At 40.7% G+C, this 17,432-nt stretch overlaps 1 protein-coding gene across 1 annotated transcript in view; it reads left to right on the top strand.

Annotated features, from left to right (window-relative positions):
* plxnb1b (plexin b1b) overlaps positions 1–17,432 on the top strand; it is a 110,277-nt gene that overhangs the window by 54,214 nt on the left and 38,631 nt on the right. The window contains exons 4-8 of the mRNA XM_080026242.1: positions 2,121–3,285; positions 6,193–6,375; positions 12,977–13,105; positions 13,508–13,608; positions 15,220–15,352. Of these exons, the coding sequence (XP_079882368.1) occupies positions 2,131–3,285; positions 6,193–6,375; positions 12,977–13,105; positions 13,508–13,608; positions 15,220–15,352 (1,701 nt within the window). The 5' untranslated portion in view covers positions 2,121–2,130. The remainder of the gene's footprint in view (positions 1–2,120; positions 3,286–6,192; positions 6,376–12,976; positions 13,106–13,507; positions 13,609–15,219; positions 15,353–17,432) is intronic.

Genomic DNA, 17,432 nt, shown 5'->3' with positions numbered 1-17,432 from the left:
ATATAGAAAGAACAATTCAAAAACATTTCAACAATATTTATTCTCACTTTTAAATAATTATAGATATATAATACTGAAGATAATTGTATTTAAGTGACTCAACTGAAACTAATCTCTTCATAGAGAAGGGCTGCATTTAAAAATAAAATGGTGAAAATAAATATAATAATAATCTTAAAATAAAGATAAAATATATAATTCATTTTTGAAAAATTAAATTATTTTGAGAAATATTTTCAATGTATAATTTCTAAACTTCACTATACCTACTATGTTTGTTTAACATAGTAATCTCCCACTTTGTCTAATACTGGATTTTTATTTTGCAATTTTGAAAAGCTCTGAAAAAGTGACATGTCAGAAACTAAACCCCTGTAGGAGGGTCTGGGGGTTTCCCCCCCAGTAATTTTTTTTTGTGTTTTTAGAATGTAATCGGAGCATTCTGGTGCATTCTGGGGAAAATAATAAAAGAAAAGGTCAACATTTAATATAGTTAAGATGAATAGAAAAATTAACAAAACAACATAACTTGCTAGCAGCCAGATAACTGGACTGAGGGACGGATGACCACTAGCTTTCGCTAATGTTAGTGGGGGCTACTGCCAAATATCTTGCTAAAAAATTAACCTGTATTTATAAATTCTGCCATTACTAAGAATATGTAAAACTTAAAATGTAGACAATTGAAACTACATACAAATTTTTTTTTTAAATAATGTTTTTCCTGTTGCTGTTGTGGGCAGTGATGCAGTGCTGCTGGCGATTGGTGATTATGTCAATCTTATGTCTGTGTCATTCACACATAGGTCTACATCAGGGTAATAGAGAGTCCACATGATTGCACCTTGATCGGTTTTCACCAGTCTTACAAAAGGGGAAAAAACCATAGATAGTAAATAATAGGAAAAAACTCAGCTGTTGATCGCTCGTTAACTCGCTCGCGACACACGGAGCCGGTGAGCGAGCGGGCGAGCGAGAGAGAAAGCTGTCTCTCACTCTCCTCCCGCTGTCTTTCTCACTCTAATCTGATTTATTTCGCTGAAATTCTCGTAATTCTTGCACTTCTCTCTGTCATCTCTGGCATGATAGCTCACTGTCTCTTTGTCTGTGAGCCAGCCTGAGCCGGGAATGCACAGATTCGATTGGCTGCCTGAGTAGCAGGAGGCGGGATGGCTTAACTCGAAAGCATTTCCTGATTCGCTAAACCAGTACCGTAAAGTCTAGAAAAGCTGCGCCGGTCAAAATAGAAGCGCCCCGTCAAAATTTTAAATACTTAAATAATTGATTGACTACAGGTCCGGGTCCGTATAGGACGGCGTCTGGGTCCGGACCCGGACCGCGGTCCGCCTGTTAGTGACCCCCGCTCTAGACTATGCAGAGGGTCCTTGACATAATTCTTGTTTTTTTTTACTGAAGATATTGATGCAAACTTGCTGAAAGGAGAGTTTAAGTTCCTAGTATATCTATTGCTTGGGTTTTATGTCTCACAGTACTCTCAAGCGACTTTGAGTTTTGTATTGTACTCAATGCAGGGATCAGACCAGTTGTTATTAGCCAGTTTCTAGTGTAAATGCTTGTTTTAGTGATGCAACTTGTGAACAAATGTTGTGGTCTGCACTGGTCCATTGCTATATGCTTGATGTGCACAGACCCAATTTAAAATAAATTAAAACTGAATCAGAAACTATATTATAATTACTTTAATTTCACTGTCTCTACTATGTTAGAATAAAGACGGTAATCCATAGGGGAATCATGATTCTGCAAATCTCAATTCAATTAGATTTTTTTCTTTCTTAAGAACAGATGACTGTGCCATTTAAGACTAATCTAGTCTAGTACAATTGGTTTTATTCCATCAAAACTAATTTAATTATCTAATTCTTATTTCAAAAGATGGTCTACGTGGTGTCGAATCATCGATTCCACCTTAAACTTTGAAGTTCGAGATCATAAAGTAATTCCGATTGATTTCCGACTTACAATGGAGATTGTGACACCCCTTATCCATGCAGGAGTAAACGTTTGGCAAACTGTGTTCTAGTCACTAGAACCCTAGAATCTAGTGGATGTATAATAATATAATAAATAACCTGCTTGTCTTGTCTTCTTTCCCTCAGCTCTGCTGCCATGCCTACGTGGATGGTGCGTCGTCCGTCTGTGTCAGCAGTCCAAACGCTATTGTCTCTCCTGCTGCTAGCCTTAGGCTGGCCCTTCACCTCATTACCTAATGTTATGGTGCAAGGATCAGACCCCAGTCCTTATCCCACCTTCATCCGGAATGATACTGTGTTTGAGCACTTGGCCCTGCATCCAGACCCCAGTGTAAGCAGGGTCTATGTGGGGGCCCGGGACCACCTCTTCCAGTTAGACGGATTCCTACAAACTGAACGGCAGGATGACACCGGCCCCGTCACAGACAGCAGGGATTGCTTACCTCCGGTCACAGAGAGCAACTGTCCTCAGGCTAAAGTCACCAGCAACCACAACAAGCTGCTGCTGGTAGACCCGTACTCCATGGAGCTTATCACCTGCGGCAGCGTCAACCAAGGGATCTGCCAGAAACGTAGTCTGGACTCTGTGGATAAGGTCCTGTTCTCTACAGAGAGGCCCGTGGACACTCAATACGTAGCAGCCAATGACCCCAAAGTCAGCACAGTGGGACTGGTGGTCCGCTCTCATCCCGACAGGCAGCCAGTACTGTTTGTGGGCCGGGGTTACACCAGTAGCCATCCGCCTATCTCCACACGAAACCTGGCCCAGGAACCCATCTTTTCCTATGAGGAGACGGCCAAGTTGGCTGTGGCCGGCCGCCTCTCGGAGTACGACCATCACTTTGTAGCGTCCTTCGCCCACCGTCAACACGTGTACTTCCTCTTCTACAGGCGAGACCTGAAGTCACAGTCACGTGAGTACCGCACATACGTCTCCCGCGTTTGTCTGGACGACCAGGCCTACTATTCTTACGTGGAGGTGCCGTTGACCTGCCAATCCAGGGCAGGGAAAATGTACAACCTATTACAAGCCGTGCAGCTGGGACTGACCAAGGACGGTGTGGTGAGTGAAGAAGGCTCCGACACTCTCCTGGGCGTCTTCTCCACTCGCGTGGCCTCATCCACTCGGCCCAGCGAGGACTCTGCCCTCTGCATGTTTAACCTGAAAGACGTGGACCGCAGGATCAACTCCACCAGAGACCTGTGCTACACACAGATGGGCAGAGAGGCAGGAGCAGAGGCCGCCTACATCGAGTACGAGGTCAAATCCAACTGTGCCAACCTGCCAGAGGTAAATTCAATAGATTGAACTTTTATTTTAAAAATGTATTAATTAATTGTCCTTCCCTTATCCTTATATATGCCATACACCAGCTGCCAGATTGGTTATCATGGTGACTTTACTGTAAGACTGTTTTGAAAGGCAGCAAACAGCCTTAACTTTATCTCTTTATTTTATTTCAATGGAGTCAAATCCCAAATTCTTCAACACAATTACTCTCCGATTATTTACTGTCACGTGTCGTGTCGTGTCACGTCACGTTACAGAGTTTCCAACAGGGAATAGTTGTTCAGAGGTGGGCAGGCCCTGGGATGCTGATCTGTCATCAATATAGTCAGTTTACCTAAATAATACCCATAGTCATTGCATATACACAGTATAGCATTTTCTAAGGTTTGGCGCTGCAATTTTCCCTGAAGGTTAAGATTTAATTGAGTTCATCATGTTATAGTCAATGGATTACTGGATACTAAGAGAACAACAATATATTGTAAATGAGGTTCCTACTTCAATATCCATTTTGCAAACCCCCCTGTCTCCATCCTGTTGTTCTAATAGACCGTGACTTTTAATTTCAGACAAATAAAAATATATATTAATCAACTATTAAAAAATGGTTGTTTGAATTTAAAGTACAAACTGACAACTTTAATAGTTTTTGTGCCTTAATATTGTGGACTAAAGAGCTATTAATTTAGTTTTAACATATAATTTAACTGTTAAAAGTCAACAAGGATTCTGATCTCGAAAATTAAATAAAACCAGTTTTAATCCTTACCCCGCTCCCAATTACTAGCTCTGAGATTGACTTGAGCAAGGCAATCATCCAACCATCACCTTGTGGTCCAGACCAGTGGTCAGCAAACTGAGGTAGATAGCAGTTACACCACTACACTCCCATGTGTATGTGTGTGTATCTGTATTGTTTGACATGGTGTTACTGAAAAGCAGCATACAGGCTAAGAATGACAACCTACAAGAACAATAATGGCCCTTTATTGTATAAAAAATAAATGTATAATATTTCATTCTCACGTCACCATCCAAACTCAGTGTGGCGTTCACTTGATTGCATGTTAACCTTTAGTTTGGATGTACATGGAGGGGCTAGTTAACATCATCCTCTATAATCAATGCCTCCTGTGTTGAGGACATAGAGCAGTGCTGATCAGCGTACTATCCACTGGCTTGAATGAATGAGGTATAGTGTGGGCAGTGTAATTTAATAGAATTGCTGGTCAGGGGGGAGGATCGATCGGCAGCATTATTGTACTTAGTGGGGTGAGGTTCAGACTCAGAGTTAATGTATAACAAGACCTGACAAGGACTTCACACAACAGGCTTGGTTGAAGCCATTAAGACATTAAGGGATACAGATGCACAGTGGAGGTGTGTTATACAGTATGTGGTGTGAAATGACTGAATGCATTGTCTCAAAACTTTATATGTATTAAAAAAAAACTTTTTGAATATATTGATTTTTCCTTAACGGTTTGATTGACTAACCGGTTACACATACACATCCCTAGTCTCCGGAATGCAACTTCAGCAATCTTCTCTTGTTGTCTTACTCAAGTTCATTGTGGTTTTTTCCTGCCCTCAGTTTCTATGTCTAAATGTCCAGGTGATTGCAGTCTGCACAGTGCTTGTTAGCATGTGTCATTTCAGTGTGACCAGACTCCCATCAGCAAAGGCAGTCAGTGACATGCCAGCTTCACAAAGAATGTTGCCTCAGTAACTGATTCAGAGTTAAAGGTCACATATTAAGGACATTTTCCGTTGATGAATCTCCTATTTTCAACCTCTGTCTGAAACGCTCTGTTTTAGAGCCCCACCTTCCAAAAAGCCTAGTCTGCTCTGATTGGCCCTGAATCTAACTTCTGGTTTGAACCTAACTGGCAGTTAGATTCAGGGGTATCTGGAAGTGTGCTAATATGGAGGTAGTGCTAAGTTTGGTTGATAATGGGGGTTTGGCTTCTCCTTATGATGTCATAAGGGGAGATAAATCTGACTGGGGTTTTTAAACACAGGTTTCCAGAAAGGTGGAGGCTGAGAAAAGGAGGGTTGTTTTTTAGTCACACCAGGGAACTATGTTAATGTTGCAAAACATAAAAAAGTGAATTTTGCATAAGAGTTTCCTTTTAACTATGAGTTTTCCCTAAACCGTGTCTGACCACTTTCCGAAACAGGGCCTTGGCCATTGTCCTATACTGGAAGTAATAATTCCTTGGAAATTTAGTCATGATTCATTGTGGGGCTATTCTTAGCCATCATCCCTGTTGGTTTACTGGAATGATTAGGTTCACTTCACATGATGTGGACAAAAAAGGCTTAACTGTCCTTCAACCCATGGTTAATGTCACGGAGTCCTTAAAGTTGGGACAATTTTTGTAGTGGTGAAATCATGAAAATATTGAAGTGGTATTGTGGTTAGATTCATATCATCATTCCTAGGTAGTGCTGGCATATAATCAATCTTTTTTATGTTAAGAGCAGGCCAATGATTGTTTCCATTCATAACAACATACCAGCCAACTACATGCAATCCATCATTAAACAAGGAGCCTTCAAGCAACATGCACAGCTCCCTGGTTCATTGCCTCTACTTCCTATTGTTAAGATTACAAATGATTAAGCAATGACCCCATTTTTCAAATGTTCATGTTGAAAATGAATTGCCCTGATTGCCCAAAACAACAGCATTGCCACTAGAGAAAAAAACACTTCATACTGCCAGACTCTGGATACAAGAACAAATGGTCACAGCTTTGTAAGCCCCCTAAGGGTACTTATGTCAAAATTAAATGTGTTATTTATTTTAATTTGATAATCTAATCTTCATGTTAACAGAACATGACCCATTAGAATCCCGACTACACACTGACTTGTCCTCTTGTGCGTGTCCCCCACCACTAGAACACTCTGGAAGCCTACCCCTGTGGCTCTGACCACACTCCCAGCCCCATGGCCAGCAGGATGCCCGTAGAAGCGGAGGCCATCTTGGACAGCCCATCGGCCCGGCTAACTGCTGTGGCAGTCAGCGTGAGGGTGGGACATACCATTGCCTTCCTGGGGGACTCCAAGGGCAGCCTGCACAAGGTAAGATGCTGTCAAAGACTTATTCAGGGCATGCACAGACAGGTTTTTGAGCTTTCCATTCTGTTGCACACAAATCCCAAATCACAAACAAGGGGGCACTTTGTACATGAGCTAACTGCGATGTTATGCAGAGATTGTGTTGTTATTACTGGGAATATAAAGTACAAGTACTGGCATTTTTGGCAACTTATGTAGCTTGTGTCATTGTTTTGACTTCAGACCCTAGTTGGGTAACATATGCTTGGTATTTATCCCTTGTACCTGTCCCTGCATAGACATGGAAGTCAACCCAGAAATATCCAAGTCAACTTTTTTTTCTCTGTTCACTTCCAGAGATCTGACATCTGCCAACCAGTGTAGCTGTGAACTAGTCTCAGTGAGTAGAGTAAGGCAGGCTGAAGCACAGTCCTTCCACATCTTCATTTATCCTACCATCTTGTATCAGGAATGCAGCAATATTATGGTACGGTAGATTGTCCCATCATTGTAACTCCAGTCATCCAATTAATGATGAGGACATTAAACCACTAAACATGATGAGAACATAAACCACAAAAGACATTGTGTATGCTTGGTGAATCACTGCTTCTGGTGTTCTCTTATGTGACACAGACCATTGGATTTATAGCCTTTATAGTTAATGGAGCAAGATTTTATTTTTATAACTTTCATATTTGTCCATCTACAGGTATTACAAAAATGGCTCTAAACCCAAACAATTGCTCTAAATACTGTTTCATATTCTAATTTGACCATTTTAGTCACATAAAAATAAACAATATTTTATCTAAAACCTGTTAAATTCCATTACATTTTTGTATATATTCCTTCTCAAGGTATTTTTTTCCTACTCGGGTACATCCAGTTACCTACTTTTTAAAGCTTACTAGATTCAGTTTGTATTTACTCTTTAGTCATTTCCAAGGCTGTTGTTTTGGTGGTGTTGGATTGTATGTAATTATACTGAAAGGTGTGTTGTATTTTGTCCAACCCTAATTATCAGGGCTTTGCTAAAAAAAAAACGATACTGCACTATAACGTGATATTTATTTTCGTGATATCTGTATCGTCAGCTCCAAAAGTTAATATTTTGTAAAAGTCAAGTTTTAAACGGGTTGGAACTACACCTCAGCTCCTGTAGATTTTGCAGTACAACTCGTTGCCTTGAATTACCGGGGTTTGAATTTGAATTAAAGTTTTGAAATAAATACTTTTGACTCAAATTGTCAGCTGAATTTTATATACGTATATAATGCGATCTGATATAACGACCACCCAGACCGTACACAGCAACTTGTATCAGCTCAGTTTGTTTAAATTTTTAATGAACTATGAGGAATATCGCATTATGCATTGTATCGCGATAAACCATATTGTCACCCATGTATCGTGATTCGTATCGTGAAGTCATTGCCAATACCACTAAATCTACCAACAAGAGTGGAGCGCCATGATAGCATCATACGAAGTTCCTCTTTAGGACACAAGCTTGTTGATTACAAGAAAAGTCTTATATTCTATATATATTCATAACTATTTTTGATTATCAATGATATGAAGCACTAAACAAGCTAACCCAAGTCAGAGGAGCAGGGAGGTTGATGGTAGGGCCCCTTGATATCAGGAGTTTACAGATCGTGAGCTTGCCTCCACACAATGGGCTCTTTGTGTCATTTTTTTTCTCAATGGTGGCTTGTGGATAAGGGCCCCTGCACTAGAAGAAGTAGCACAATGACGGCCATTAACGTATTTTTACACAGTTGCGTCACACAGAGCCAGCTAAAACCCTGAGCTGCACATCACTATGAGCAGATACCGGAGCTCCATAATACTCATCGCTGACCGGCAGACGTGCACTTCCCTAACAGAGAGAATCATTCAGTGTTATGGACAGATATCGCTCATAACAGCCCCAGACACTGTCGGTGTCAATCTCATGCTCATTAATGGACACATTGTCAGTCTGTATCCTGACTGTAACCACCCACAATGAAGATTTCCATTCAAACCTTGTTAGCACCCTTAACTGTTCACCTAAATTACCGTGTGTCAAAGGAGACTCGCCAATGGGAGAATGTTAGCTGTATTTTGTATAAAACAAAGGTATCTCAGAAGGCATGTCTCCCTCAACATTCTTATCTCTGGTAACGTACCAGTCCATCCGTCTGTCTGCTACACACAGCCTCTGATTGAACTCCCAACTCACCACCAGTAACAGCTTCTTTCATTTCCTTCTTTCTCTTTTTTCCCTCTCTCTATGTATAGAGCAAATTAATTAAGGCCAGGGGCAAGTTTAATTTTATAGTTTAAGTTGACTCAAATTAAATTTGCCTATGTCGGTTGGTCTTTCCACGAATCCGGTCAAGACCAAAGTTATTCGATGGATTGCTGTGAAATTTTGTAAAGGCATTAAAGGACACGTCAACAGATTTTTGCCATTTTATATAATGAGAATGCTCATACTCATCTGTGTACTGTATCTGCGAGTAACTACCACTATAACAAAGATCTAGCGAAAGAATGGGTAAGATCTGCTGAAATCTGATTAAAGCCACTACGAGTAACATGGCACGTTGGCGACCCCTTTGGACAAAAGCGGTAGTATTTTTACGACGCCAGCTGTCGTGAAGCTGTTTTCTAGCTTGTGCCGGGTGTGCGAGATTCAAATGATCAGGAAGCAATATAGTGCATGTCTGTGTGTTGAAAGTGTGAGGGCACCGGACTCTTTTCGGCTCCGTGAGAGTGGTTGGTGACACAGCATCAACTAATGCCAGTCAGTGCCACACACACCTGATTGCAATGAGTTGATGCAGCAGTGTCACCTAACTACTCTCTCTCACGGAGCTGAAAGATTGCGTGTCCTCACACAAAGCGAATGAACGAGAGACGGCAGTTAGTATGGATCACGATGAGGTAATGTGTTTATGTTGTTGTAAATAATGACTATTTCAGATGAATAATGGTCATCTGATGATGCTGGTGAGGCAAAGTAAACTTTGTTTTAGTAGGCTACCGCTCATTCATTTAGGAGTAAACACTGCAGTTCGCTACCGTGAAATTGTGTATACGTTGCTTGGTAACGCCCTCCCGCCTGCCTATCACTCTCCCTTTTAGCTTTTCTTCATTGCATTTTCTATTTTTTCTTTGATGGTTCAGCCCCGTTATCAGTCATTATGACGACAAATAACTGTCTCAAACAAGGCTCCCGCTCCCCTTCCCTCACCTGGAGGGATAGGCTTCTCAAATCGCGTTGCAGCGCCACACTGAAATCTGCGACCAATACGGATATGTGACCATAGAGCATGCACGCCTGAACCGAAAATCGGACTGGGTGTGCGACCAGACCAAACGCAGTAATAAAAACTATATAAAAACGTCTTTCTTTGCACTGATGGTCTCGTTTGCTGTTAAAGGTAATTTATGATTATGTGAGGAAACATGAGGCTGTTTAAAAGATATTTAAATGTTACTCGGAGCTGCTTTAATTGAGCAGGTTATCATGAGGCAGAGCAGGATAACCACACACAAACACACTGTATAAAGCTGCAAATAATACAAAATAATACAAAAAATATCCTTTTATGAGCAAACCAATACAAGCTTATCTGAAATCATACAAATCCCTTTTATTCATGTTGTGTTCATCTTTGAACTTTAATTCTACGTAACTACCAGAGATACCAAAGATTAGATTTATTCCAAATATTGTAATAATTCCAACGAGGCAGAGTAAATCTTATGAGTTATTTTTAGCAATTCTGTAATCCACAACCAATAGCAGTTTGTACTAAAGACCTTTCCTTTACTTTGGTCACTCTATGCATCCATCTGATGGCAGCAGGTATCATTTACATCTGCACTCTCTAATTGTAGTGAGGTTGCAAACTGTCAATGTACAATTACCCATTAGAGATCTACTGGTAACATTTTGTGAAACTAGTAACAGACATAATCAATGTAACCTTTATGATTATATGATCATCAAACTTGATGTTATACACAGTCTCTACTGCATATCGACATGCGTGAAAACAGTTCACTCTGTCCCATGAAAAATCCTAGATCGGTTAAAACTTCTCCGTCTGTTGTCTGTCTGACCAAAGCACTGCTTGGTGCTCCGCATTTTTTAATAACAATACAGGTAGCCATCTTGCTGGGTTCATCAGCATGATGATTGTTTGAAAATAATTGTATTGGTTTGTGTATCATTGAAAGGATCACATTCATTTTGCAATATTAAAATTAGGAAGGAAAGTTAGGAAACTATTTACTTGACTGTTTGTCAAGCATTTTTGTTGAATCTAACTGAATAAAAGTAAGTTCAGCAATAAAGAATACAACTTAAAAAAACTAGACCACAATTTAGTGCACTATGATGGCACAATGGTATTCATAGATTTTGATGTCAACATTCAATTTAAGAAGTCGTCATCATCTGTTCATGGCAGTATATTCAGACTGCTGTATTCATATTTAAAATGCTGCATGTCCCCAGAATTTAGATCCCTAATAATATAAACCCATCCTTAGTCTCAATAATCCCTATGTAAAACGATAGAAAATAGACAAATAAATTCAACGATATCAACCAGCTTTATTCTTACTGGAGGACTTTTATGCTGATCTTAAAAATAAAATCTCTGAATAAGATTAAATAAACACATATGAAATTGATTATATAATGCAGTTTTATTTTGGTTATTTATTTGCTTGCATTATCATCTGTAATAATAGAATACGTTGATTGTCCTTGCTCTAGTTTTCTGAAGGAAAGGGTGAGCGACGTGGAAATCTTTGAGTTTATATTCCATTCCATTAACTTTCTTTGTTTGCACAGTGTATAAGAAGCGGTAATCTAATGTTTTGATCGTGACATGTTGACCCCCTCCCCTCTCAGTGCTGTTGACCTCAGGCCCCTTTGCACATAAACATGGTGTGCAGTGGATTGGCTAATTGCAGCTACTGGGAATAACAAGACAAGTTAATTAAGTTAGGCTTGTGTTTAAGACACAGGAGCCTGTATGAACTGCTGAAACCTCACCAGTCTAATAAGGCACTGCTGACCACTTACCAGCCCATCTCTAAATGTTTGTTTAGGTGAGTCAGCTCCGTTACAAAAAAAGGGAGTATTTTCTGCAGTAAGCTGACATGCTGCACACTCGCTGCTTACAGTTTTCTACTTTGCCCTTGAGATCTTTCGTTATGTTTTTATATTTTGTGCAATTTCTATTTTCAGCAGTGTCACATTTTGCTCAGATTTTTACCAAACCCTTCAACATATTGTCTTTCAAACAGAAGCAACCCATGGTAGGCTTCTCTTTCTGCTCTTCTATTACTTGTATGAAGAGAGGATTGTCATTGAGTCACCTGTCTCTGCGTCCCCACCGGTTGTGTAGTTTCATTCATGTGCTGTAGTCTGTATGGACACAGGTGTATAAGCCTATTTTCAGAGAGCTGAAGAAGGGTTCAAGAATGTCAGACTGTGTATGTGACCTCAAACCCTGCACATACCTGGAGGCTTGGACCCTGGAACACGACAGGGCAGACTGGGGGGATTCACACTTCCTCCTCCTGAGCAGATTATCCCATTAGGGCGATTGCTGTCTTTGTTCCAAAGGCTCACAGTGGTATATCTCATTAATGACATTAGGATGAGCAGTTGGTCAGGCTGCCCTCTCGTATTTACTCACATTATAGCTGCTCTAGACTTTTACCAGCCAGCACACTGTCAGACTGCTAAAGTAACTCCCCTTGTGACGGGACGCTTGTGGTGGTGTAGTGGTTAGAACGCAAAACTCTCTATATTTCTCAGTATGGCACATTTTACAAACTGTTGTCAACCCCAGACACTGGTGAAGGAGCTCTAAAAGTGCCCACGAAAAGTTTCAGTTGTTGATTCTACCGCTAAGAAAAAACCTGGATGTACAGTAGAAGGTATAACATCAGGAAAACAACGCCTTCAGCAAGGCTTTAGAGTAACCAAAAGCTTTCCTGAAAGAAAAAGACATCTGTTTCAAGTGTTGTGCCTCAACAAATAACCTCGCCAAGGACTGTGACATATGTGTCCAGTGTGCAAAGAGTGCAACAACAACTGACACCCAAAAACCTATGCTCGGAAAATGGAAAATGCAAAGTATGCTTTGTCAGAGTCTACCATTCAGGTCAAAGAGAGAAAGTTAAGGTATACTCTGCTCTCTATCAACAAAGAGGAAATATCTTCACCCAAAGCCCCAAACTCTACTCTAGTTTCATGTGTCTTAATTTTAAGGATCCAATGTTTCCTATCTGCTAAGCTAACATGTGTTGGCAAGAGCAGAGTATTAAAGGTGTGCAACTCTGCATCTCTGGACTACTCTTCATAGTTTCATTTTAACTACTTTTTTTTTCTCAAATTTAACTGCTAGTCCTCAACTTATTTTCTTCGATTTTTAAAGCTGTCCAGCCAATCAGGAAGTCATTAGGTCATCAATGCATCATCTGCAAAGGTTTAATGATTTAAATGCATACACTTATGTTTGCTATGACTTAGGATACAGGATGCATTTTGATGAGAAATGATGGATGTAAACAATGTTTTGCTGTGTGTGCACATTTCCCTCAGGTGTTCCTGGGACCAAACGGCGAGGTGGAGGAGTACTCTGTCATCTCCATTCAGCAGAACACAGCCATCAGCTCAGACCTCATCCTGGACCAGACAGATGAACATCTCTTCATCATGACTAATAACATGGTAAATACACACACACACACACACACACACACACACACACACACACACACACACACACACACACACACACACACACACACACACACACACACACACACGGTTTGCAACATAAAGTAATTGCACTCTTCTAGCCTCAGTTCATGCTATTCTTTTACAGATGTGTTCTTACTCTATTGTAGCAATACAGATAAATCATTAGAACTCCCTTGTGGTCAACCTCGATTCTCTATACCAGTAAGCGTTGTTGAGATAATTCTAATTTTGACCATATTCTCATTTTGCATTGTTCCCCTGGAATATGTAGGCCACATCTTCTTTTTAATCAGATTTCTGGGAGCTTAGTGTGCGTTGGTTTGCACGACTGAACATGTCTGAACTGTATTGTGTGTCCTGGTTTTCCAGCTGCAGAAGAGGCCGGTGGCTGAGTGCCAGCAGCATCCCGATTGCCATGCCTGTCTGCTGGGCCACGACCCCTACTGTGGCTGGTGTGTCCTGGAGGGAAGGTGAGATACACTCCAGCCCTGAATATGTCCCAATCTAGCATCACAGAGAGTATAATTTAACCCAATTATAACTCAAGTTTAAGGTACAAAATAATCCAAATAAACTGACAAAATCAAAAGCTAAAAAAAGATATCATATGATCATTCACATGTAATGCATAGATAATTATATTAGTGAATTATTCTGTTAACAAACTAAGTTAATCTGTGCCAATCTTCATTTATGAAGGAACACCACTTTAAAGCCATTCTAATCGATCTGTGATGTAGCATTGTTTCGAGCTAAATGTTAATATCAGCATGCTAACACTCATCTCACAATGAAAATGCTAACATTTGGATGCTATTTTTAATTTAATCCTAATTATTAGAATGAAACATGTTTTAGAGATGTTCTTCTACTTTCAGTTTAGTATTGACCTTATTTGAGTATATGTTCAAATGTATTGTCCATTAGCCAAAATGAGAAATTTGAGGTTTACTAACATTAGCTTGAACAAAGTCATACCCCAACAACTGATGCTGTTGCTGCAAAGCCCCTGAGTGCATTAAGATAAGTAGTGGTGTTTTTATTGACTATACATTTAAATATTTATTTGTTTAATTTTCTTTTTGATGGGGACTTAGTTTTTGTAAATTCAACCTTTTGAATGTGTATATATATATATATATATACACACACACACAAACAAATATATACAAACAAATATATATATATAACGTTTGACTGACCAGAAGCAGTATTTTCTGCTTGTTGTTGGGTTTCTGCCGACTTGGTGTTATGGTTGGATATTAGTCTGATGAAATAAAGTAACCTGTCCGTCCCATCTGTGTGTCTTCCCCTCTGCTCACTTCTCTACCTCACCACCTGGCCTCTCTCCCTCCCTCCCTCTCACCTGGATGGCTTTACTCTTTGCTCCTTTACTTTCATCTTTACTCCTTATCCCACTCTCCTGCCTTCTTCCTTCCTTCATAACAGTAATGTTTTTTTGTTTGTTGTTTAATACAGTTTATTCATTTAGAAACTGTTTGTGTTTCCAAGTACACAAACATCGTTTAGAACATGTCTCACATTTCTTCTACCATTTAATTTTGTGTTTGCTACCACAAAGACACTTACACGACACATCTCCAATGTACATCATCACAGCATTTATAGCTACTGCTCAATTGTAATGCCCGTCCCTAGAGGGGCTGTTTAACAATCATAAAAAAACTTGCATGACACATGGCCACATTAAAAAAACCTACAAGCACATACATGATATATAAGAAAATAAATTAATAAAAACATACAAGAAGAAGCCCCATACACCTTGGCCATCCCCCCACCCCACCCTATGTGACTGCATGTCTGGCTATCAGTTTAAAATGTCCTCACTTTAATTATTAGATAGTTTTCAGTCCAGGTAGTAGAACATCTTCACAATCCAGGATGGAGTTGAAGTGCACTTTATAAAATGCACACTAAATACTGGTAGTCATTTTCATGGTTTTATATTTAAGTAGTTATTTAATAGCGTTTAAACGATTGAGAGCCTTAAGCCGACAACATAATGGAGACAGTGTACATGTTGTAAACAGGCCGGTCTCTGTGTGTGTCCCCTCCAGGTGTGTGTTGCAGTCAGAGTGTGCCCGATGGAAGCAGCCCGGTCAGTGGCTGTGGAGCTTTGACATGGAGCAGCAGTGTCTGCTGGTCCAGGACCTCAACCCATTCAACGTCAGCAGGGAGGAGAGCAGGAGGGTGAGTCTGAAATACACACACATAGTGCTTTATATTAGTGATTTTGTGCAATCTGCAAATAGCAACTGTGAGTCATTTATATCAGTAGGCTATAGACTGAAAGTCATTAATGTTGAGAGAAAGAGAGCGAGAGAGATGTTTGTGGCTTGTAGGCTACGATGTGAAACATATCATTTTCACTGTATTTTTGCTGCAGTTCTTCGCGAGATAGTAGTAATGGTCTAACCGGTTAACATGGGAAGCAAAATAAAAACTCACACTTCATGCAAAGCACAGCGTGAAACTGTTGGCACTGTGCAGGAGACACTCAAACCACAACTAATCTTCTAAAAAATAGTGGCAACAACACTTTCCCATAATGTGAACTAAAGCTAACGGTAATTTATTAAAAGACAAAATAAAGAAAAGGCACAGTGCTTCCTGCATTTGAGTCGGATCGAAGTCGGAACAAATTCACACCACAAACGAACTGCAGCAGAGTTTGTTTGGAAGTGCACCAAGACCATCTCTTCAGCTGGGTCTCGGGGCGCTTGGGGTCCGCTCCTGAGTCTGATTGCCGTATTCACACCTGCCTGAACGATGCGCACCGAAGGCAGAAGTGTATCTGAGTTTGTTTCAACCGAACTAAACACGGCAGGTGTGAATACGCCCTAAGATCATGGTGTCCTCACCCCAGGAGCTCAGTGCAACATAAATGTGTTTATATATTTAACAGTGAATGAGAAAGCCAAACACTGGGGCTCATGTATTCAATGGCAAACACCCATGTCCATGCATGACATACACTCACCAGCCACTTTATTAGGTACAATTTCTTGTTAACACATATAACTAATCAGCCAATGACATGGCAGGAAGTAACACATTTAGGCATGTAGACCTGGACAGGACAACTTATTGAAGTTATAACCGAGCATGGATAATGGGGAAGAGAGGGGGTTTAAGTGACTTTGAACATGGCAATGTTGATGGTGCCAGAAGGGCTGGTCTGAGTATTTCAGAAACTGCTGATCTACTGGGATTTTCACAACCATCTCTAGGGTTTACAGAGAATGGCCCGAAAAAGAAAAATATCCAGCCAGCGGCAGTTGTGTGGTCGAAAATGCCTTGTTGATGTCAGAGGAGAATGGGCAGACTGGTTCGAGATGATAGAAAGGCAATAGTAACTCAAATAACCACTCGTTACAACCAGGGTATGCAGAATGCAATCTCTGAACACAAAACATGTCCAACCTTGAAGCAGTTGGGCTACAGCAGACTATAGCAACGGGTGCCACTCCTGTCATCTAAGAACAGGAAACTGAGGCTACAATTTGCACAGGCTCACTAAAATTGGACTAGCCTGGCTCCGCCTGCCTACCTACTTCCGCTCAAATTTAATTTTCCCTTCAGTAGTCAGTCTGGGGGCTGTGGTGAATTTCTCAGCTCTAGCTCAGGAAAATCTCCGGCCGTCCAATCAGCGAACAGAGCGAGTGGCTGAGAACGATGACGTCGAAGTCGCGCTCCAGTTTCAGTTGAATTCTGCGTTCCTTTATACTCGGAACTCGGAAATTTCCGACTTGGTAGTTCCGAGTTCCGGCCTGTCTGCGTTCCAGTGCATCTGCTCGCGAAAGTATGGACGCCTACAACCTTTCTCGTCCAAATAACTAAACGTTAGGCTCTAGCAAGTTACCGTTGCCAGGTACCGGTAGATCCATAGACTACAATATGTAGTGAAGTCGGAAATTTCCGAGTTCCCAGTACAACTGGAATGCGCCGTCAGAAGCCGGCTCATGTCATACGTCACGACCAAAAGTTATGCGATTGGTTGGCTGATCCAGAGTGGCACTGGGCAGATCCAATAGTTTTAAACTTCAACAGACACCCGCCTCCAAGTGAGTGAACGTTTGCCAAATAGAGCAGTTCCAGACCTTCTGTACAAATGAAATTAAGTACAATGGTCTGTTTGGACCAGGCTAAAATTGGACAATAGAAGATTGGAAAAAATCTTGCCTGGTCTGATGAGTCTCGGTTTCAGTTGCGAAGTTCAGATGGTAGGGTCAGAATTTTGCGTAAACAACATGAAAGCATGGATCCATCC

This window comes from Ammodytes marinus (genome assembly GCF_949987685.1).
Source record: "Ammodytes marinus genome assembly, chromosome: 4".
Taxonomy (NCBI): domain Eukaryota; kingdom Metazoa; phylum Chordata; class Actinopteri; order Uranoscopiformes; family Ammodytidae; genus Ammodytes; species Ammodytes marinus.
This window is presented reverse-complemented; position numbering and strand designations above follow the sequence as displayed.